Raw genomic sequence first — 23,972 nt, 5'->3', positions numbered from 1 at the left:
GCCATGCGTGGCATGCATGCATATATTTATTTATTTATTTATTTTGTATTTTTAGTAGAGATGGTGTTTCACCATGTTGCCTAGCCTGGTCTTGAACTCCCGGCCTCAAGTGATATGCCCACCTTGGCCTTCTAAAGTGCTGGGATTACAGGTATGAGCTACTTTGCCTGGCCTCTTGTTTTTTCTTAAAAATTATTTGATTATTTTGATTGCCCAGTTACCCCCTTTAACTCTGTGAAACACCTCCAGTACAGTTTTCCACACAGTGAGACACTATCTGTGCTGTTATTTCCAACCCTCTACCACTGCAGGGGACATCCTGGAGTCCGCACAGATGTGGGCTAGGGTTCCCTGCCATTGTCCTGCATTAGCAGCCCTGTCTTGTGGATCTCACGTACTCTCTTTCTTGAATTACAAGCTTGTTTTGGTGGCACAGTTCCTCTGGTGCAATCCTGAGAAACAGCATATGGGAAGTAGGATTTTTAAGACTTTGAAGTTTGAAAATGCTTGTAAACTATATGGAATTGATATTTTGGCTGGGTATAGAATTGTGGTTTGGATATCCTTTTCCCACTGAATTTTTAAGGTGTTGTTCCCATGGCTTCTACCTTCTAATGTGATGAAAAGTCTAACTCGTTTTGTATGTGCCCTGATTTCCTCCCTGGAAGCATTGAGGAACCTCTGTTTTACGTGGTTTGCCCATTCACTGGGCTAGGCACTTGATGGCTAGGTTTCACTCCAGAGACTCATTCCCTTCAGTAAAGTCCTACTGATTTTTAAAGTAGCTTAGCTGGGCACAGTGGCTCACACTGCAGTCCCAGCATATTGGGAGGCTGAGGCAGGCGGATTGCTTGAGCCCAGGAGTTTGAGACCAGCCTGGGCAACATGGCAGAACCCTGTCTCTACCCCCCAAAATAGAAAAAATATTAGCCGGGTTTAGTGGTGCACACTTATAGTCCCAGCTACTCAGGAGGCTGAGGTGGGAGAATTGCTTGAATCTGGGAGGTGGAGGTTGTGGTGAGCCAAGAATCAGTGAGCCAAGACAGAGACTCTGTCTCAAAAAATAATAATAAAGCTGGGTGCGGTGACTCACACCTGTAATCCCAGCACTTTGGGAGGCCAAGGTGGGCGGATCACCTGAGGTCAGGAGTTCGAGACCAGCCTGACCAACATAGAGAAACCCCGTCTCTACTAAAAATACAAAATTAGCCAGGCATGGTGGCGCATGCCTGTAATCCCAGCTACTCGGGAGGCTGAGGCAGCAGAATCGCTTGATCCTGGAAGGTGGAGGTTGTGGTGAGCCGAGATCGTGCCACTGTACTCCAGCCTGGGCAACAACAGCAAAACTCCATCTCTAAATAAATAAATAAAATAGCGATCATTTTTAATTCCTAAGAATCCTTTTGTCTGTTTCTTGATTTTATTTCATTTCATCCTTTTTTTTGTAATGGATGTAATCTCTTCCTTTTTTTTTTTTTTTTTTTTTTGAGACAGAGTCTCTGTCGCCCAAGCTGGAGTGCAGTGGCGTGATCTCGGCTCACTGCAAGCTCCACTTCCTGGGTTTACACCATTCTCCTGGGTTTACGCCTCAGCCTCCCAAATAGCTGGGACTACAGGTGCCCATCACCACGCCAAGCTAATTTTTTGTATTTTTAGTAGAGACGGGGTTTCACCGTGTTAGCCAGGATGGTCTCCATCTCCTGACCTCATAATCTGCCTGCCTCCCAAAGTGCTGGGATTACAGGCGTGAGGCACCACGCCTAGCCAATCTCTTCCCTTTCTAAGGAGTGCTGATTTTTGACATCTTAATTTGTTTCTTACATTGTATATATAGTAGTTTCTTTTTAGATCCCCTTTTCAGTTTGGTTATACATATATTTGAGACAAAGTCTTGCTCTGTTGCCCAGGCTGAAGTGCAGTGGCACGATTTCGGCTCACTGCAACCTCTGCCTCCTGGGTTCAAGCGATTCTCCTGCCTTACCCTCCCAAGTAGCTGGAACTACAGGCGCTTGCCATCATGCCCAGCTAATTTTGGGGGTTTTTATTTGTGTTTGAGATGGAGTCTCACTCTGTCACCTAGGCTGGAGTGCAGTAGTACGATCTCAGCTATTGCAACCTCTGCCTCTCAAATTCAAGTGATTCTCCTCCCTCAGCCTCCTGAGTAGCTGGGATTACAGGTGCTTGCCATCACACCCGGGTAATTTTTTGTGTTTCTAGTAGAGACAGGGTTTTACCAGGTTGGTCAGGCTGGTCTTGAATTCCTGACCTAAAGCGATCCGCCCGCCTTGGCCTCCCAAAGTGCCGGGATTATAGGCAGGAGCCACCGCACCTGACCTGATTTTTATATTTTTCAATAATTTTAAAGACTTTTCTCAAACGTTGGGTGGTGGTGACAGTTTGTTCATATTTAAGAATGAGACCCGAAAAAGTTGCTTGGAACCAACCAAATGGCTCCTGAGATGTGTGCTTTTCCTCACACCTGTCCTTGCATGGTGGGGTGGAAGGGAAGCACACGTCACGTGTGCTGAGTGGGCCATGGTGCTTCTAACAGAGAGGGGCCAGGACAGGCACCTTGTTAAGCCAAGTCAGTGCTTTTTCACCTTGAAGTCTTGAGAAACACTCCACATAAGGAGAAAAGCAAGGTGAAATACTATATTGCAGCCTGAGCTGAAGTCAGGGCTTGGTTAGAGGGTACTTACTTGGTTACAGATCAACACCAGGTTTGGAATCATAGGCAGTAATGTTTCCTTAGTAATGTGTCTTACTTGTTTAAAACTTGCTTCTTGGCCAGGCATGATAGCTCACGCCTGTAATCACAGCACTTTGGGAGGCCCAAGGTGGGCGGATCACCTGAAGTCAGGAGTTCAAGACCAGCGTGGCCAACATGGCAAAACCCTGTCTCTATTAAAAATACAAAAAGTACGGCGCCTGTAGTCCCAGCTACTCGGGAGGCTGAGGCAGGAGAATGGCGTAAACCCGGGAGGCGGAGCTTGCAGTGAGCTGAGATCCGGCCACTGCACTCCAGCCTGGGCGACAGAGCGAGACTCCGTCTCAAAAAAAAAAAAAAAAAAAAAAAAACCAAAAAAACAAAAAGTAGTCAGGCATTGTGGTGGGCGCCTGTAATCCCAGCTACTTGGGAGGCTGAGGCAGGAGAATCGTTTGAACCTGGGAGGCGGAGGTTGCAGTGAGCAAGATCGTGCACTCCAGCCTGGGCGACAGAGTGAGACTCTATCTCTAAAAGAAAAAAATAAGTCGTTTTCCAAAAGCTATTTGAGGTGGATTTCAGTAAAAGACTTCTATGGAGTGGAGAATGTTTGACTCAGTAAAAGAACAGGAGTAGGAGAAAGCTGCCATGCTTCCCAGGGAGCTAAAATGTGTGGCTGAGCATCCTATGTGGCTCTGTGTGCCCAAGGTGTCCCTCTGCCCTGCTCCCAAAAAGAGGAGGGACGGGAAAAAAGCAAAGATGGGGAAGTGGGAATTGGAGGTGGTTTTCATCTTAGTACGTAAGGAAGTGTCCCTATGCTAAATATTCCAAGAAATGTTTCCCACCAGACTTACTTTTTTTTCTTTCTTTTGAGACTGAATATTGCGCTGTCTCCCAGGCTGGAGTGCAGTGGCATGATCTCGGCTCACTGCTACCTCTGCCTCCCAGGTTCAAGCAATTCTCCTGCCTCAGCCTCCCAAGTACCTGGGACTACAGGTGCGTGCCACCATGCCTAGCTAATTTTTGTATTTTTAGCAGACACGGGGTTTCACCACATTGGCCAGGCTGGTCTCAAACTCCTGACTTAAGGATTTGCCCACCTTGGCTTCTGAAAGTGCTGAGATTACAGGCTTGAGCCACTGTGCCCAGCCTCCAATAGGACTTTGTAAAGGACATTCACTAAGTTGCACAGCAAATGTAGATGGAAGCTTGTGAATGGCTTTTTCTCAAAATGACCTGGGTAAAATCAGACTGTGTCATTAGAGGTCCCTGGTGTTGTGCTGTAAAATGTTACTTTTGCCAATGGCAGGATGCAACCCCTACCTCTACCGTGCTATGAGGTAGTGTGCAGCATCCATACTGATCACCTTTCCAGAATCGCATAAGAGTGTGGACATGTGTAAGCCCTAGGCTTGGGTGGCTGGTACTTGGTCTTGTAGCCCCCTGTCCTGGGCCTCACTCATGCTGTCCACCCATGCGGCACAGGCTGGGCTTGGCCTTTCCACTGCTCCGGGCTGGGGTGGAAAGAGCCAACTGGGAGGTGGCAGGAAGCCCCCCACAAACCAGGAAGCTGCACGGACCCCATGCTGAAGGAAGAAGTCATCGAGGGGCCGAGCGGGGACCAGGGTTGGGAAAGGCAGCCAGGGCTGCAGGCTCCCTGGGAGGCCAGAGCTGGCCAGGGGTGCAGCAGCCGAGACCTCTCCCTGCAGTGCAGGCTGCGTCCTTTCCCATGCAAAGGCTCGCCTCTGTGCTGTGGAGACCAGATGGGAGGCTGGAGGGCCTTGGTGGCAGTGTAAGAGGCTGGGCCACCAGTAGGGCCCAGGTGTCTTTCTCAGTGTGCCTGGCACTACTGAGAATACTGCCCTAGGTAGATGACTGAGGAGAGCTCACCTGTCCCTGTGCCCAGACACTTTCTGAGCCAGGTGGCCTCCCCTAATGCCACTGACCAGTGGATTTAAGAAAATGTTGGCCCCCAACTGGGTGCAGTGGCTCACGCCTGTAATCCCAGCACTTTGGGAGGCCGAGGCAGGCGGATCACAAGGTCAGGAGATCGAGACCATCCTGGGTAACACAGTGAAACCCCGTCTCTACTAAAAATACAAAAAATTAGCCAGGCGTGGTGGTGGGCGCCTGTAATCCCAGCTACGCAGGAGGCTGAGGCAGGAGAATGGCGTGAACCCGGGAGGTGGAGCTTGCAGTGAGCCCAGATGGCGCCACTGCACTCCAGCTGGGGGAGAGAGCGAGACTCCATCTTAAAAAAAAAAAAAGAAGAAAGTGTCGGCCCCCACGGCTGGGTGCGGTGGCTCATGTCTGTAATCCCAGCACTTTGGGAGGCTGAGTTGGGCAGATCACTTGAGGTCAGGAGTTCAAGACCAGCCTGGCCAACATGGCGAAACCCCATCTCTACTTAAAATACAAAAAATTAGCCGGGCATGGTGGTAGGCACCTGTAATCCCAGCCACTTGGGATTGCTTGAACCCAGGTGGCAGAAGTTGCAGTGAACCGAGATCGCACCACTGCACTTCACCCTGGGCGATAGAGTGAGACTCCATGTCAAAAAAAAAAAAAAAAAAGTCCCCAGCGATTTTGGGATTTGGGATTTTTGCCTATTCATGTTCAGCTCCTCTTTCTGGCCAAGGTAACAATGAGAGTTGCCTCCTGCAGGGTCCCTGCTGTGAAATCAGGCCACCATTCAGGCCGTCCCATGCTTCTTGATCAGCAGGCCACACCTCCAGGTCAGCTGAAAGGAGCCCAGAGCATTTGAATCCCAGCCCCCACCGGCCGTGGCCTTTGCCTTGGACAGATGCCATGTCTCTGAGGTGCAGATGGGCTGGCTGTCCATTCAGGTGTCAGAGCATTTAAGTGTGTGTAGTGTTCCGAGCCCTGGGTTTGTCAATGGAGGGAATGGTGCACAAGATATGGTCCATGAGCTCTTGGATCCTGGAATGCTTGGGAAAGACAGACCAGCCTCGGAGGCTCAGCCTGTGGTCCCAGCTACCTGGGAGGCTGAAGTGGGAGGATTGCTTGAGCCTGGGAGGTGGACGCTGCAGTGAGCTAGGATTATGCTACTGCACTCCAGCCTGGATGACAGAGTGAGACCCTATCTCAAATAAATAAATAAATTAAATAAATAAAGCATCCTTGGTAGTGCTGAGTGCTGTGGGGATACAGTTGCAATTGGGGATGGGTGGCCTGAGAAGGCTTCCCAAGAAATGGCATTAGGGTGAGGCCACAGGAAGTGAGGGAGGGGCTGAGCAGAGGAATGAGCAGGCACAGAGGCCCTGTGGCAGCAGACTGCACAGTGGCAGGAGCCGTCCTGGTGGCGCCGGGCCTAGGAGCCATGTTGGGACTTGGGCTTGTGCTCTCTGAGGGTCTGAGAGGCTCTGCTGGCTGCTGGAGGAAGGCAGGGTGGGGGCAGGCAGGCTCCTTAAGAGCTCTCGGAATGGTGCAGTCCAGAGCCATGGTGTTGAAGGTGGTAAGCGGGGGTCAGAACTTGGAGGTTCACGTTTAATTTAAAGCTGTTTAGTGAGCACTTGTGAGTCACTGACACTTTGTAAACATCAGCTCGTTTACTCTGTGTGGCAATCAGGCTGAGGTGGACAGCATCTCCTGAGGAAGTAAGGTGCAGATGGGCCAGCAGTTTGCAATGGAAGAGCCCCGAGGGCTTGGGGACAGGCTGGAGGAAGGGTGTGAGGCGGGATGGGAGGCAAGGACAGCGTCAGGGTTTCTATGCCTACATGAAAGAGTGAGAGAAGAGCAGGACTCACCCAGGGAGCCACGGGGGCGCCGCGCTGAAGAAGAATGGCTGTGACGCTAGAGGGGACAGTGTCCAGGCGCACAAGGGTCACTCGGCTGAGTGTGGCAAGTGGGCAAGTCAGGGACAGCTGACCCCCAATAATGCTAAAACCAAAATCAATAAATGCGTAAATACAACACAGTTCATCCTGGCTGTAGTGGGAGGATGGCTGGAGTCTGTGAGGCTGGCAGGGCCCAAAGGCTGGAGGACTTTGATTGCCCTAGGCAAGGATTTTGGATTTATTATTTTTATTACTATTTCTTTTTTTTTTTCTTTTTCTTTTTTTTGAGATGGAGTCTTGCTCCGTCGCCCAGGCTAGAGTGCAGTGACACCGTATCTGCTCACTGCAAGCTCCGCCTCCCGGGTTCACGCCATTCTCCTGCCTCAGCCTCCTGAGTAGCTGGGACTACAGGCGCCCGCCACCACGCCCTGCTAATTTTTTTTTTGTATTTTTAGTAGAGACGGGGTTTCACCGTGTTAGCCAGGATGGTCTCAATCTCCTGACCTCGTGATCCGCCTGCCTTGGCCTCCCAAAGTGCTGGGATTACAGGCGTGAGCGACAGCGCCTGGCCTAAATTTTTTTTTTTTTTTTTTGTAGAGGTCTCACTATATTGCCTGAACTCGGGTTCACGCAGTCCTCCCAACTCAGACACCCAAAGTGTTGGGATTACAATTGTGAGCAACCATGCCCACCAGATTTTATTTTTATCTTTATTTTTGAGACACGGTCTCACTCTATCACCCAGGCTAGAGTACAGTGGCGTGATCACGGCTCACTGAAGCGTTGACTTCCAGGGCTAAGTAATCCTCCCATTTTAGCCTCCCTAGTAGCTGGGACTACAGGCGCACACCGCCGTGCCCAGCTTTTTTTTTTTTTTTTTTTTGTATTTTTTGTAGAGATGAAGTTTCGCCATTTTGTTCACCGCCATTTTGTTCAGGCTGGTCTCAAACTCCTGGGCTCAAGCTATCTGCCTGCCTCAGCCTCCCAAAGTGTGGGGATTTCAAGGGTGAGTCACCACACCCGGCCCAGATTTTATTATTTAAGTTAATATTTTGTTTTTGTTGCTTAACTGATCCTTTTCATCAAACAGTTTCTTACAACCAGGCGTGGCGGCTCACGCCTGTAATCCCAGCACATTGGGAGGCTGAGACAGGCGAATTGCTTGAGCCCAGGAGTCTGAAACCAGCCTAGGCAATACAGTGAAACCCTGTCTTTACTAAAAATTTTTGTTTTTTTTTTTTTTTGAGATGAAGTTTCACTCTTGTTGCCCAGGCTGAAATGCAATAGTGCAATCTAGGCTCACTGCAACCTCCGACTCCTGGGTTCAAGTCATTCTCCTGCCTCAGCCTCCCGAGTAGCTGGGACTACAGGTGCCCACCACCAAGGCCGGCTAATTTTTATATTTTTAGTAGAGACGAGTTTTCACCATGTTGGCCAGACCTCAGGTGATCTGCTCCCCTCAGCCTCCCAAAGTGCTGGAATTATAGGCGTGACCCACTGCACCCAGCCTACTAAACTTTTTTGTAATTAGCTGGGTGTGATTGAGGCTGGACACTGTGGCTCATGCCTCTAATCTTAGCACTTTCGGAGGCAGGTGGTTTGCCTGAGCTCAGGAGTTCAAGACCAGCCTGGGCAACATGGCGAAACCCCTGAACACGTAAGACTCCAGAGGCAAACTGCCTGTCTAGACAGCTCCGGCCTGTGGAGCACACCACACTCCCAGGCCAGCGCCATGAGGTCCTGCTGAGCTACCCACCTCACTGCGCTCCTCCCTGGGTAAACCCTCAGACGTGGGCCCGGTGCCCTCCTTGCTGAGGCTGAGGCCACGTGGCCATGACAACCTGAGCACCACAAGCCACCCTCTGCGTCTGTGGTGTGATCAGGGTCTTCTACCACAAGCCATGTGCCCAGGCTGATCGTAATGTGGAGAGGAGGTTGCACTGGAAAGGCCCCAGAAGAGCAGCTGGGTCCTTGCAGACAGTCATCAGGGTGTGGCCCTCGGGACTGGCCGCAGCACAGGTGTTCACATCACACGGCGGAGGCAGTGGAGGCCACGCTCGCCTGCAGGCTCTCAGCAAGGCTCCGAGGCTGGCCCCTGGTGACTGCAGCCCCTCGTGACTCGTTGGCTTCTGGAGCAGAACTCCATCCTTCACACGGCGCTCTCCTCGAGGGCCTGTGTGCGTGTCTGTGGCCAAGTTCCCACTTCATAGGGACATCAGTCATATTGGCTGGGGGGCCCACCCTGCTCCAGTGAGACCCCATCTTAATCACACCTGCAATGACCCTATTTAGGGTCATTGTATAGGCCTATGTAAGGCCACATTCTGAGGTATTGAAAATTAGGACTCTAACATGAATTTGGGGGGACTCAATTTAACCTGTAATATGTATATACCAAATGCAATTTTCTCCTTTTCTCTTCGAGACAGTCGCTCTGTCACCCAGGCTGGAGTGCAGATCTCGCTCACTGCCTGTGCTTCCCGGGCTCCAGCAATGAGTAGCTGGGACCACAGGCGTACACACCACACCCAGCTCATTTTTGTATTTTTGACAGAGGTGAGGTTTTGCCGTGTTGCCCAGACTGGTCTTGAACTCCTGAGCTCAAGAGATGCACACGCCTCAGCCTTCCAAAGTGCTGGGATTACAGGTGTGAGCCACCGTGCTGGCCGCCAAATGACATTTTCAAAAAGGCCTTTTCTTTTTTTTTTGAGATGGAGTCTCGCTCTGTCACCCAGGCTGGAGTGCAGTGGCCGGATCTCAGCTCACTGCAAGCTCCACCTCCTGGGTTTACGCCATTCTCCTGCCTCAGCCTCCCGAGTAGCTGGGACTACAGGCGCCCGCCACCTCGCTCGGCTAGTTTTTTGTATTTTTTAGTAGAGGCGGGATTTCACCGTGTTAGCTAGGATGGTCTTGATCTCCTGACCTTGTGATCTGCCCGTCTCGGCCTCCCAAAGTGCTGGGATTACAGGCTTGAGCCACCGCGCCCGGCCCAAAAAGGCCTTTTCATAATAGTAACAGGAAACAAGTGACATAGGCATGGCCTTGATAAATGTGCCAAAAGCCCATTTGAAAACAACACATTTGTAGGAGACCTGAGGCAGGACTTGTGGGATTGGACGGAAATGCTCTGCTCCTGGGACCGGTACCTGATGATGGAGAGTGTTCATTCTTTCCTTTTAAATTTTTATTTGAATATTTTGTTTTTGAAGATGGGGTCTTGCTATGTTGCCCCAGCTGGTCTGGAACTCCTGGGCTCAAGTGAGCCTCCCACTTTGACCTCCCAAAGTGCTGGGATTACAGGTGTGAGCCACTGTTCCCAGCCCATTCTTCCCTTTTAATATATATGCTTCACATACAGGCTTTTTTTTCCGCAACTCCTATCACATCCCAACAATGTATTTGGGAGAATTTGACAAGACAGTTCTATAGTTTATCTGAAAGAGAAGCAGCAGATCCTAAATGACTTTCCCCAGGCCCAGCACTGGTAGATAGCACCTTCCTAACCTTCGGTGTGAATCCAAGGCTGGTGGTGGAGCGTCAGGACACCTGCACCCTTGTGTCCCTCCTCTATGTAAATGGAAGCCTTCAGTGCCAGCTCCTTTGGGTTGTAAGGATTGAACACACTCACAGAAGTCGTGTGCACAGTAAGGTGGGGGCTGAAATGCAGCAGCTCCTCTCCCCATGTTCTGTCCCCGCCCCACCTCTCCCCCATCTCACCTTTGACAGCTAGGGGACAAATTATAACACGAGATGTCAAGAATAGCTCATGTAAAGCCACCCCACCCCAGTCACCTGGTTGCTGCATAGTGTCACATTCATAGGAGTACAATTCAGTCACTAGTAATCCTTTGCGGGTAATATGAACGTCCAGTAATTCTTTGCTGCATAACAGGCCTTGTGCTCGAAAGGTTCTGCAGACCTTGCCTGGGTGCTCTTGCCCAGCTGTGGTCATCCCAGGGCTGGCTGGTGGCTGGGGGTTTGCCGGCATGCCTGCTGGTGGGTGCTGCTGCCAGTCCCAGCTATTCGGGAGGCTGAGGTACGGGGACTGCTTGGTCCCAGGAGGTTAAGGCTGCGGTGAGCCATGATTGTGCTACTGCACTCTGGCCTGGGCAACCAAGCAGGGGGTTGCCCAGGGGGGAGGGAAAAAAAAAAAGAGGGGCTAGAAAGACTCTGAGGTCCAGGCTCTGGAGGCACACAAAGTATTTTCTGCATCATCCTGTCTATCAGAGCAATTTCACCCAAGGTTGAGCCTCGATTCCTGAGCTGGGGAAACAGGCTCCACCTACTGGTGGTGAGAACTGCAGACAATCTGTGGTCATTTTGAGTCCACTGTAAGCAACCAAAATACCTTCAGTCTTGCTTGCATTTCTCAACATTAGTGAAAGGGGACCCAGTACTTGGTTATAGCAGGCTTCCGAAACTCTCCTTCAGACCTGCAGAGTGTTCGTTTGCAGAACGTCCCCTCCTGGTGCACAGCATTCATGTCCCTTGTCCTCATTCCTGGTGGGTGCTCCTGCCGCCTCCTTTCTGATCCCATCCTCCTCCTTGTCCTACCAACCCCCTGTACTCACCCTGTGTATTTAGTTTATATAAATGTTAATGCCTGGCCGGGCATGGTGGCTCACGCCTGTAATCCTAGCACTTTGGGAGGCTGAGGCGGGCGGATCACCTGATGTCAGGAGTTCGAGACCAGCCTGGCCAACATGGTGAAACCCCGTTTCTACTAAAAATACAAAAAAATAGCTGGGCATGGTGGCGAGCGCCTGTAATTCCAACTACTTGGGAGACTGAGGCAGGAGAATTGCTTGAACCCTGGAGGTGGAGGTTGTGGTGAGCTGAGATAGTGCCATTGCACTCCAGCTTGGGCAACAAGAGTGAAACTGTCTCAAAAAAATATACAAATAGGCCGGGCGTAGTGGCTCAAGCCTGTAATCCCAGCACTTTGGGAGGCCGAGACAGGGGGATCACGAGGTCAGGAGATCGAGACCATCCTGGCTAACATGGTGAAACCCTGTCTCTACTAAAAAATACAAAAAACTAGCTGGGCGAGTTGGCGGGCGCCTGTAGTCCCAGCTACTTGGGAGGCTGAGGCAGGAGAATGGCGGGAACCCGGGAGGCGGAGCTTGCAGTGAGCTGAGATCTGGCCACTGCACTCCAGCCTAGGCAATTGAGCGAGACTCTGTCTCAAAAAAAAAGAAAAAAAAAATATATATATATATAAAAATATAATAAATGTTAACATCTGTAGTCCCAGTGCTTTGGGAGGTTAAGGCAGGAAGATTGCGCTGAGCACAGGAGGTCAAGGCTGCAGTGAGCTTGGATGGCGCCACTGCTCCCCAACCTGGCAACAGAGTGAGACTTGATCTCAAAAAAAAAAAAAGGCGCGGTGGCTTATGCCTGTAATTCCAACTCTTTGGGAGACCGAAGCAGGTGGATCACCTGAGGTCGGGAGATTGAGACCAGCCTGGCCAACATGGTAAAACCCTCTCTCTACTAAAAATACAAAATTAGCTGGGTGTGGTCGTGGGCGCCTATAGTCCCAGGTACTTGGGAGGCTGAGGCAGGAGAATCGCTTGAGCCCAGGAGGTGGAGGTTGCAGTGAGCCAAGATCACGCAGCTGCACTCCAGCCTGGGCAACAGAGCGAGACTCCGTCTGAGAAAAAAAAACATGGAGTAAACCTCATTTTCTATTTCTCACTGTCAACATTATTTTCAGGGCTTGCTGTTGATTTTAGGAGATCCCAGCTTATTTTAAGTGGTCTGCGGGACTCCTTTGTTTTCATCTGTCTCATTTCAGTTTTTTTTCCCCCCACATTTCACTTCTCAATTCCCTAGGAATGAGTGAGGTGTTTAGGCTTCACTCACGGAGCCTAAACTATCCACTTGGGATGAAACATGGGTGACAGAATAAGAAAAGATCTTAGCAATCTTTAGAATCAAATGATTATTAATTAGAATACACAGGTACCAGGTGCGGTGGCACATGCCTGTAATCCCAGCATTTTGGGAGGCCAAGGTCGGTGGATCACTTGAGCCCAGGAGTTCGAGACCAGCCTGGTCAACATAGTGAGACCTCATTTCTACAAAAAAAAAAATCAGCCATGCTGTAGTCCCAGCTACTGGGGGAGCTGAGTGGGAGGATTCCTTGAGCCCAGGATTTCAAGACCGCAGTGCGCTAGGTCACCCTGGGTGACAGAACAAGATCTAGTCTAACAAAAAATTAAAATTGAAAAATACTGGCCAGGTGCGGTGGCTCATGCCTGTAATCCCAGTACTTTGGGAGGCTGAGGCAGGTGGATCATTTGAAGTCAGGAGTTTGAGACCAGCCTGACCAACATAATGAAACCCTATCTCTACTGAAAATACAAAAATTAGCCAGAAGTGGTGGCGGGCATCTGTAGTCCCAACTACTTGGGAGGCTGAGGCAGGAGAATCGCTTGAACCACCACGCCTGGTCTAATTTTTTTGTTTGTTTGTTTGCTTTTTTAAGAAGAGAGTGTTTCGCCATGTTGGCCAGGCTGATCTTGAACACCTGACCTCAAGTGATCCACCCGCCTCAGCCTCCCAAAGTGCTGGGATTATAGGCATGAGTCACTGTGCCCGATCTGAAGACATTTTTTATTGGTTGGTTGATTGAGTTGGGGTCTCACTGTTGCCCAGGCTGGAGTGTAGTGGCATTATAGCTCACTGTAGCCTTAAACTCCTGGGCCCAGGAGATCCTCCCAGCTCAGTCTTCTGAGTATCCAGGACTACAGGCACACACCGCCACACCCAACTCATTTTAAATTTTTTCTTTTTTTTTTGAGATGGAGTCTTGCTCTGTCACCCAGGTTGGAGTGCAGTGGTGTGATCTTGGCTCATTGCAAGCTCCGCCTCCTGGGTTCACGCCATTCTCCAACCCGCCACCACTCCTGGCTAATTTTTTCTATTTTTAGTAGAGACCAGGTTTCACCATGTTAGCCAGGATGGTCTCGATCTTCTGACCTCGTGGTCCACCCGCCTCGGCCTCCCAAAGTGCTGGGATTACAGGTGTGAGCCATCGCGCCCGGCCTAAATTTTTTTTTGTAGAGACAGGGTCTTGCTATATTGCCCAGGCTGGTCTGGAACACCTGGCTTCAAACAGTCCTGCTGCCTCAGCTTCCTAAAGCGCTTGGGATTACAGGCATGGGCCACTGCACCCTGCCTGAGTGAAGACCTTTGATGCCCAACCACAGTAAGGGTCCGTTACCTCTGCCAGAGCAGCCAAAAGCTAGATGTTGGTTGACATCACATACAAGCAATGATCCAGATTCAGAGCCCCCGGCACACTGCTAATGGCACTGTTAATGGGCCATTTGGGGGAGCACTTGGTGCAAATGGTGACCAAGTATGGTCACCTCCATGACCTGCAATCCACTGTGGGGTAAGTGCCATGGTAAAGTTTCTTATGTGTTCACAGAGACAAACTTGTAAGAGCAAAGCATTAAGAATTTTAAGAGGCCAATGCAGGAGGATCACTTGAATTTTGAGACCATCCTGTGCAACAAATGAGACTCTATTCCTACAAAAAAAAAAATAAATTTTTGTTTTGTTTTTTTGAGATGGAATCTCGCTCTGTCTCCCAGGCTGGAGTGCAATGGTGTGATCTCGGCTCACTGCAACCTCTGCCACCTCCTTGAATTCCTGACCTTGTTCAAGTGATCTCCTGCCTCAGCCTCCCTAGCAGCTGGGATTACAGGCACCCGCCACCACACCCGGCTAATTTTTGTATTTTTAGTAGAGACGGGGTTTTGCCATGTTGGCCAGGCTGGTCTCAAACTCCTGACCTCAGGTGATCCACCCGCCTTGGCCTCCCAAAGTGCTGGGATTACAGGTGTGTGCCACCACACCTGGCCAATTTTTAAAAATTGTATTATTTTAGAAATGGGGTCTCACTCTGTTTCTCAGGCTGGACTTGAACTCTGGACCTCGAGATCCTTCTGCTTTAACCTCCTGAGTCGCTAGGACTTAAGGCATGCACCACGGCACTCGGCAACATCTAATTTTATTTCTCCTCTTATCACGAGCCAGTTTTTTCAGCACAAGTTGTCATGTGGTCATGGGGGTGCCTACCTCAAATCCTCCTTGCCCCGTAGTTTAGTCTTGGTTCTGTTCCCATGTGCTGTAGGTTGCCTTAGGAACCAGCGTAAGTCCTAGTTCTTGCCCATTAGAGGTGGGGGCTCCCAGCTCCCTAAAGAGACACATAAGATATAGCATATTGACTTGCTCTTTTAGGTCCCTCATGGTTACAAGGTGGCTAGAGCAGTTCCAGCCAGTAGGCAACAAAGACAATGTTGCTCCCATGTGTCCTTTTGCAGAAACTCAAACCTCTCAGAAGCCCACAGCCAACTTTCCCTAGTGTTTCAGAGGCAGAATTCTACAAGGGAAGTCAGACATCCATGGTTGGTTTAGACCAGTCCTGCTTTACACCTGGGGAGAGGATGGGCCTGGCTGCCCAGAAGAACAAATTTAGGGGCTTGTATCAGCAAGAAGGAAGAGAGAGAGAGCAGTTTTAAGCGGTTGCTAGGCGGCCAGGTGTGGTGGCTCCTGCCTGTAATGGGAGGCCGAGGCGAGTGGATCACTTGAGGTCAGGAGTTCAAGACCAGCCTGACCAAGGTGAAACCCCATCTGTACTAAAAATACAAAAGTTAGCTGGGCGTGGTGGTGGGTGCCTGTAATCCCAGCTACTCGGGAGGCTGAGACAGGAGAAGGAGAATCGCTTGAACCTGGGAGGTGGAGGTTGCAGTGAGTCAAGATCATGGCACTGCACTCCAGTCTGGGTGACACAGCAAGACTGCATTTCAAAAAAAAAAAAAAAAAAGGTTGGTAGGCAACCAACTGTGTGTGCAGATTCTTCAAGCTTTCCTACTAGATTTTTTTTGAGACGGAGTTTTGCTCTGTTGCCCAGGCTGGAATGCAATGGCGTGATCTTGGCTCACTGCAACCTTCGCCTCCCCGGTTCAAGTGATTCTCCTGCCTCAGCCTCCAGAGTAGCTGGGATTACAGGCACTCGCCACCATGCCCAGGTAATCTTGTATTTTTAGTAGAGATGGGGTTTCACCATGTTGGTCAGGCTGGTCTTGAATTCCTGATCTCGTGATCCACCCCCCTCGGCCTCCCAAAGTGCTGAGATTACAGGCATGAGCCACTGTGCCCAGCCTCTTCTACTACTTATTTTTATTTTTATTTTTTTTGAGATGGAGGCTCACACTGTTGCCCAGGCTGGAGTGCAGTGGCGCGATCTTGGCTCACTGCAACCTCCGTCTCCTGGTTTTATGTGATTCTCCTGCCTCCTCCCAAGTAGCTGGGATTACAGGCCACCACGCCCAGCTAATTTTTTGTATTTTTAGTAGAGATGAGGTTTCGCCATGTTGGCCAGGCTGGTCTCGAACTCCAGACCTCAGGTGATCCACCCACCTTGGCCTCCCAAAGTGCTGGGATTACAGGCGTGAGCCACAGCGCTCGGCCCCTACTATTTTTTTGTTTTTGAGACGGAGCCTCGCTCTGTCACCAGGCTGGAGTGCAGTGGTGCAATCTCAGCTCACTGTAACCTCTGCCTCCCGGGTTCGATTCCCCTGCCTCAGCCTCCCGAGTAGCTGGGACTACAGACACGCACCACCATATCCGGCTAAATTTTTTTTTTTTTGTATTTTAGTAGAGGTGGGGTTTCACCATGTAGGCCAGGATGGTTTTGATCTCTTGACCTCGTGATCCACCCGCCTCAGCCTCCCAAAGTACTGGGATTACAGGCCTGAGCCACCATGCCCAGCCATTTACTACTACTTCTTAAAGGGTGAGAAGCGGGAGGATCGCTTGAGCCCTGAAGTTTGCGGCTGCAGTGAGCTTGTGATGGTGCCACTGCACTCCAACCAGGGTTACAATGGGACCTTGACTCTTAAAAAAAAAAAAAAAAAAAGCATACACTATTTTTTAAAAATTTTTTTTTTGAGACGGAGTCTTGCTCTGTCTCCCAGGCTGGAGTGCAGTGGCTGGATCTCAGCTCACTGCAAGCTCCGCCTCCCGGGTTTAGGCCATTCTCTTGCCTCAGCCTCCCGAGTAGGTGGGACTACAGGTGCCGGCCACGTCGCCCGGCTAGTTTTTTGTATTTTTTGGTAGAGACGGGGTTTCACCGGGTTAGCCAGGATGGTCTCGATCTCCTGACCTGGTGATCTGCCCGTCTCGGCCTCCCAAAGTGCTGGGATTACAGGCTTGAGCCACCGCACCCAGCCATGCATACACTATTAATACTTCCTCCTTACTATCATGTTTACTGTGGCCTTTATCAGACTAGAGAGTCCTTTTATCTCTCCCTTTTGTAAGAGCTTTTAGAATTATCAATAGATGGTTGGGTGAGGTGGCTCAGGCCTGTAACCCCAGCACTATGGGAGGCTGAGGTGGGTGGATCACGAGGTCAGGAGTTCAATACCAGCCTGGCCAAGGTGGTGAAACCCTGTCTCTACTAAAAATACAAAAAAATCAGCCGGGCGTGGTGGTGAGCGCCTGTAGTCCCAGCTACTCTGGAGGCTGAGGCAGAGAATTCCTTGAACCCGGTAGGCAGAGGTTGCAGTGAGCCGAGATTGTGTCACTGCACCCCAACTTGGGTGACAGAGTGAGACTCCGTCTCAGAAAAAAATAAAATAAAATTATCAATAGATGGTGACCGGCCGGGCGCGGTGGCTCAAGCCTGTAATCCCAGCACTTTGGGAGGCGGAGACGGGCGGATCACGAGGTCAGGAAATCGAGACCATCCTGGCTAACACGGTGAAACCCCGTCTCTACTAAAAAATACAAAAAAAACAAAAAAAACAAAAAAAAACCTAGCCGGGCGAAGTGGCGGGTGCCTGTAGTCTCTGCTTGGTTTCCATGGATTTCTGTTTCCCTTTAGATTTTGTTAGTAATTTATTTTGGATTTTTGCATCCAAGTTCATAATTGTACTGGACAAATAAAGGCAGATTTTAAAAGGACAAGTTGGGAGGCTAAGGCGGAAGGATCACTTGGGCCTGGGAGATTGAGGCTGCACTGAGCCTTGATTGTGCCACTGTACTCCAGCCTGGTGACAGCAAGACCTTTGTCTCTAAAATAATAATAAATAAAAGGACGAGTTTACTTACAGTCTCACCAAGCAATGAAAGAGCTTATCTTCCTCCTGTTTCCTTTGCGGATCTTGCTCATGTATTTTATCTTAGTTACTTTAGCATAAATGCTAAATCAAATTCTTTTTCACTAGACATCATCATAGCTCTAGGCATGCCACATAATAAATACCCAAACACATATTAATCATTAAAATTGTTTCCTTTTTTTGTGGCTACTGTAACCACTTCAGCGAACCATTTAATGCATAGTGGGTTTAAATTATTTTAATTTAACCCACTCACGCCTGTAGCCCTTTGGGAGGCTGAGGCGGGTGGATCACGAGGTCAGGAGATCGAGACCATCCTGGCTAACACAGTGAAACCCCGTCTCTACTAAAAGTACAAAAAAAAAAAAAAAAAAAAAAAAGCCGGGCATAGTGGCGGGCGTCTCTAGTCCCAGCTACCCGGGAGGCTGAGGCAGGAGAATGCGTGAATCCGGGAGGCAGAGCTTGCAGTGAGCCGAGATCGCGCCACTGCACTCCAGCCGGGGAGACACAGCGAGACTCTGTCTCAAAAAAAGAAAAAATATTTTTTCTCCTTCCTGGGATAAATTTCCCTGGAGAGGGATAATTGGGTCAAAAGATATGAACATATTTATGGGTTCTTTTCTACAAGAGATCGATCAGTTTCCGAGTGCCATCTGCAATGTGGGGGAACCAATCTTCAACTTGCCTGCATTTGGTCTTAGTATTTTATTAATCTTTCATTGATCCAATTACGGCTCTTTGACACAATTTTCATCAGTGGTGGACTAAGTGTGACCGGCCTGACCTGTCTCCGGCTGGTGTGAGAAGAGGCATGTGTCAGGTTGCGCTCGGGCTCCCCCTGCCGCCCGTTGTGGTCCAGCCCGCTAGGCGCTCCCTGCCGCCCATTGTGACGCCCGCCAGCCGCAGGCTGGGTCCCCTAGGCGGGCGGCGTTTAGGCACGGTCTCCACAGCCATGGCCGCGACGCAGGAGCTGCTGCTGCAGTTGCAGAAGGATAACCGAGATGGTCGCCAGCGGAAGCAGGAGCTAGAGAAGCTGATGCGCGGGCTCGAGGCCGAGAGCGAGAGCCTCAACCGGCGCCTGCAGGACCTGAGCGAGCGGGAGCGAAGGTGCGCGGGGAACGCCGCTCCACAAGGCGGGCGCGCGAGGGTCCGTCCCGCAGGCAGCGCCGCGAGGGGCTTCGCAGAGTACCAGGCCGATCCACCCGGGCCCTCACCTCTGCTCTAGGCGCTTGGGGAACGGGCGATTCACCCAGCGGACCCAGGTGGGGGACTCGGTCAGGACTTCCCTGTCCCCAATCATGAGCCTGCGGCTGGTCCTTCCCGGTGACTGCGGGATCCTGAGCAACCCAGTCCGCCTCGTAGCGCCAACCTCAGTTTCCCTCTGCAGCCTGCTGCGGAGGCGAAGCCAGGCAGTACAACCTCTGCAAGGGGAGGCGCGCGAGGCGGCGCGGGAGCGCGCGGAGCGGGTGCGCAGAAGGCTGGAGGAGGCGGAGCGGCACAAGGAGGACTTGGTGAGGAAAAGTCCTGGAATGGGGCTGGATCCACGGTGGAGTGTGGCAGGGCGGACGGAAGGGGGCGGGATCCGGGGGTGGGGTGAGGCAGGACCGGCGGAGAGGCCGGCACCGCCCCAGGACCCTGTCCGCAGGAGCAGTACAACAGGCAGCTGCAGGAGCAGTGGGAGGAGCTGTCGAGTCAGGTACGTGCGGGAGATGGGAGGGCCTGTCTCTTGGTTCCTCTCGGAAGTCCTGCCCTGGTCCCCGCCCTTGTTGCCTCTCCGTCCCTGTCACCCCGACACCCGTTCCTCCAGAAGTCGGTAAACCCCGCCCTTACAAGCCCCGCCCCTAGCTCTTCTACTACGGAGGGGAACAGCAGAGCCAGAAGAGCACGGAGCAGCAACTCGCAGCCCAATTGGTGACGCTGCAGGTGCTTGAGCGGGACCCTGAGGTCTTTCGTAGAGGCGGAGCAGCAGCATGAGCGGGGCCATGACCACCTGGGGGTGTGGCTTGCGGCAGGCCCTGACGGCGTGGACTGGGCGGGGGTGTGGGCGGAGCATAATCGCATGGGGGCGGGGCCCTGAGGGCTAGAATAGGGGCGGAGAGCGGAGGGGGCGGGGCCACGACTGACTGGGGCGTTGCTTACGACGGGTCCTGAGGACGGGGGGAGGGTCATGGTCGCCTGGGGGCGGGCGCTGAGGGCCACGGGCGGGGCCCGGAGGGGCAGCGGAGTGTCGGCCTGCGGACCTCCTGACATTCCCTGGGTTCTTCTCAAGAATGAACTGGAGCTGGCGGAGACCAAGTGCGCCTTGCAGGAGGAGAAACTGCAGCAGGTGAGGGCAGAAGTGGGTTCTGTTGGAGGGTCGGCTTTCGAGTGTGGGTGGGGAAGGGCGTGTCTCCCCGGAGTCTAACCCAGGTGTCCACACCCAGGGCGCGCTGCAGACAGCTGAGGCCTGGGCCATATTCCAGGAGCAGACCGTAGTCCTGCAGGTGCGGCCCCACTCGGACGCCAAGGTGCCTCCCGCCTCTCCTCCCCCAGACCTGGGGCGGCAGGTCTCCCAACCCGCCACCAGGACGCCTCCCCGAGGCCTCAGTCCGCACTCTCACCCGCTCCAGGAGGTGCAGGTGAAGGTGATGGAGGCTGCGGAGGAGCTGGACGCCTGGCAGAGTGGCCGGGAACCGTAAGGGAGTTGGGCCTGCGGGCGCGGCGGGGCACTGTGGGGCCGGGCCGGGCTCCCACCTGCATGCCTGTCCCCGCAGGTGTGACGGACAGCTTCGCGGAGTGCAGTATAGCACCGAGTCGCTCATGGAGGAGATGGCCAGGGCGGACCGAGTGAGTGCCTGTGCGGGTCCGGGCGGGGCGGGCTGGAGCGGGACACCCCTCCCCATCCCGGCGCCGGGCCGCCTCCCCCTCCTCCTGGAAACCCGGCCGGCTCCGCGGGCGCGGAGGTAGCTGGATGAGGCCCCCTCTCTCCGCAGGAGATGCGGCTGTTCGGCGGCCGATGCGCGCTGGCCATCAGGTGAGCAGGGCGGTGGGCGCGGCCGCGGTCCCCCAGGTACACGTCCGAGTCGCCGCCCACCTGCCCGCCTTTCGCCCCTCAGGCGGTGCGTGCTGGGCGCGCTGCAGGTGCTGCTGACGCTGCCGCTCCTCTTCCTGGGGCTGTCCCTGCTCTGGACTGTGCTGTTGGACCCCGGCACCATCTCCGCGTGGCTCCGGAGCCTCACCTCGGAGACGACGCTGCGCCGCCTGCGCTACACACTGTCCCCGCTGCTGGAGCTGCGAGCTAACGGGCTGCTGCCCACCTAAGTGCAGCGCCCCGCGCCTGGCTCCAGGTGGACTCCAGGGCACCTGGCTTTATTTCTGGTGCACTCCTCTCCTGAGAGTGTAGACCAAGGTCGCCTAATAAACTCCTCAAGGGATGAAGCTCGTGGGTTCGTCATCTGTCTCCCATGTCCTGTAGGAGCTTGGTGTTTTTTTTTTTTTTTTTTTGAGACGGAGTCTCGCTCTGTCTCCCAGGCTGGAGTCCAGTGGCCGGATCTCAGCTCACTGCAAGCTCCGCCTCCCGGGTTTACGCCATTCTCCTGCCTCAGCCTCCTGAGTAGCTGGGACTACAGGCACCCGCCACCTCGCCCGGCTAGCTTTTTGTAGTTTTTAGTAGAGACGGGGTTTCACCAGGTTAGCCAGGATGGTCTTGATCTCCTGACCTCGTGATCCGCCCGTCTCGGCCTCCCAAAGTGCTGGGATTACAGGCTTGAGCCACCGTGCCCGGCCTAGGAGCTTGGTTTTTTAGCCTCCAAAGATTCCTTCCTTTTTTACAGCTCATGGATTTAGATCCACTCCCCAGTATTATAAACAGCATTTTTAGTTTTTCAGGATATATAATTTGCCATATTGCCAGAAACTTGTACATAGCATTTGACACTTTTTTTGCCAATTTGACAAGCTCCCTTTTTCAAGTATTGTGATTTGAAATTATTTCTACTATATTTGAATTTATTTCTACCATTTGTAATATGTTGATCCTGATTTTTCAATGCTCCCCTTTCCGTTTATTTGGGAAGTCACACTCTGTATTCTGGTATTCTTACTACTTGAGCTCAGCTCATCGCTGTCATCTTCCCCTAAACTGCCTTAAAGCATCTTAAAGCTTGTTTTTTCCCTCTGATCACATGTGCTACTTTTTTTTTTTGTGAGACGGAGTCTCGCTCTGTCGCCTAGGCTGGAGTGCAGTGGCATGATCTCTGCTCACTGCAAGCTCTGCCTCCTGGGTTTACACCATTCTCCTGCCTCAGCCTCCCAAGTAGCTGGGACTACAGGCACCCACCACCACACCCAGCTAATGTTTTGTATTTTTAGTAGAGACGGAGTTTCACTGTGTTAGCCAGGATGGTCTCGATCTCCTGACCTCGTGATCCACCCACCTCGGCCTCCCCAAAGTGCTGTAATTACAGGCACGAGCCACCGTGCCTGGCCAACATTTTTTCCAGATACCTTACTGTTAGTGATTCCTAACTTCCACTGTGGCCAGATAACATACTTTGCATGATTTTAATTCTATCTCATTTACTGAGACTTGTTTTGTGGCCCAGCACAAAGCTTGTAATGAACATTGAGAAGAAAATACTATTGCTGTTGACAGTGATTTTTTTTTTTTTTGAGATGGAGTCTTGCTCTGTCGCCAGGCTGGAGTACAGTGGTGTGCAATCTCAGCTCACTCCAACCTCCGCCTCCTGGGTTCAAGTGATTCTCCTGCCTCAGCCTCCCAAGTAGCTGGGACTCCAGGTGCATGCCGCCATGCCCAGCTAATTTTTTTATTTTTCACCATGTTGGCCAGGATGGTCTCGACCTCTTGACCTCATGATCCGCCCGGCCTGGCTTCCCACAGTGTTGGGATTATAGGCATTAGCCACCGTGCCAGGCTGACAGTGTTTTACAAATACCCAGCAGGTCCAGGTGGGTGACAGGCTTGTTCAGGGCTCCTGTGTTTACTTCCTTGTTGGTAGCTCATCAATTGCTTATTGTGAAATGCTCCATAAACAGCCATACACATGATGATTATGGATGGCCAGTCTTTTTTCCATAGATCTATGTCTTCATATGTAAAGTGCTTTGGTTATAATCAGCACATAACTGGGTCTCACTTCTTGTTTATAATCTCTGACTTTTAAATTGGGGTGGTAAGTCTATTATGTTCTCCTTTCCTGCCTTCTTTTGGATTAATATCTTTTAAAAGTCCTTTTTTTTTTTTTTTTTTTTGAGACAGAGTCTCGCTCTGTCGCCCAGGCTGGAGTGCAGTGGCGTGATCTTGGCTCACTGCAAGCTCCGCCTCCCGGGTTCATGCTATTCTCCTGCCTCAGCCTCCTGAGTAGCTGGGACTGACTACAGGCGCCCGCCACCACGCCCGGCTAATTTTTTTTTTTGTATTTTTGGTAAAGGCGGGGTTTCACCGAGTTAGCCAGGATGGTCTGAATCTCCTGACCTCGTGATCCGCCTGCCTCGGCCTCCCAAAGTGCTAGGATTACAGGCGTGAGCCACTGCGCCCAGCTTAAAAGTCCTTTTAACTTGTACATTGACTCATATTTTTTATTGAGACAGTCTCATTCTGTCACCCAGGCTGGAGTGCAATGGCGTGATCTTGGCTCACTGCAACCTTCACCTCCCGGGCTCAAGAGATCCTCCCTCCTCAGCTTCCTTAGTAGCTGGGACCTGGGACTACAGGCCTGTACCACCATGCCAGGATAACTGTTGTATTTTTTGTAGAGATGGGGTCTTGCCATGTTGCTCAGGCTGGTCTCAAACTGCTGGATTCCAGCAATCCACTCACCTCAGCCTCCCAAAGCGGTGGGAATACACATGTGAGCCACTGTGCCCAGCCTCTATTTTTATTTGTACAGCTCGGGACTCAACTGTGCTTCCTAAAGCTGAATATTTGTGTTTTTCAACTCTGGAAATCCCATTAAAAGTACACTGGACCCGGGCACGGTGGCTCCAATCCCAGCACTTTGGGAGGCCAAGGCGGGCAGATCACCTGAAGCCAGTTCAAGATCAGCCTGGCCAACATGACGAAACCCCTTCTCCACTAAAAGTATAAAAATTATCTGGGTGTAGTGGCGGGCAGCTGAAATCCCAGCTGCTTAGGAGGCTGAGGTAGGAGAATTGCTTGAACCTGGGAGACAGATTGCAGTGAGCAGAGATCGCACCATGCACTCCAGCCTGGGCGACAGTGAGACTCGTCTTAAAAAAAAAAAAAAAAAAAATCGGCCGGGGGCGGTGGCTCAAGCCTGTAATCTCCCCACACTGGGGGGCCGAGGCGGGTCAAGCAATTCTCCTACCTCA

At 51.7% G+C, this 23,972-nt stretch overlaps 1 protein-coding gene across 1 annotated transcript; it reads left to right on the top strand.

The window, feature by feature from the left end:
- The first annotated feature begins 18,275 nt into the window (after window positions 1-18,275).
- Window positions 18,276-21,595, top strand: TMEM191C (transmembrane protein 191C). Its single transcript, XM_025398818.1, has 10 exons — window positions 18,276-18,749; window positions 19,030-19,153; window positions 19,288-19,338; window positions 19,488-19,565; window positions 19,912-19,968; window positions 20,066-20,184; window positions 20,396-20,468; window positions 20,615-20,655; window positions 20,738-21,103; window positions 21,414-21,595. The coding sequence occupies exons 1-9, from the start codon at window positions 18,454-18,456 to the stop codon at window positions 20,940-20,942; spliced, it is 1,044 nt and encodes a 347-aa protein (XP_025254603.1). The 5' UTR covers window positions 18,276-18,453; the 3' UTR covers window positions 20,943-21,103; window positions 21,414-21,595.
- Window positions 21,596-23,972: the final 2,377 nt, after the last annotated feature.

The sequence above is a fragment of the Theropithecus gelada genome, chromosome 10 (assembly GCF_003255815.1).
Source record: "Theropithecus gelada isolate Dixy chromosome 10, Tgel_1.0, whole genome shotgun sequence".
Classification (NCBI taxonomy): Eukaryota; Metazoa; Chordata; class Mammalia; order Primates; family Cercopithecidae; genus Theropithecus; species Theropithecus gelada.
This window is presented reverse-complemented; position numbering and strand designations above follow the sequence as displayed.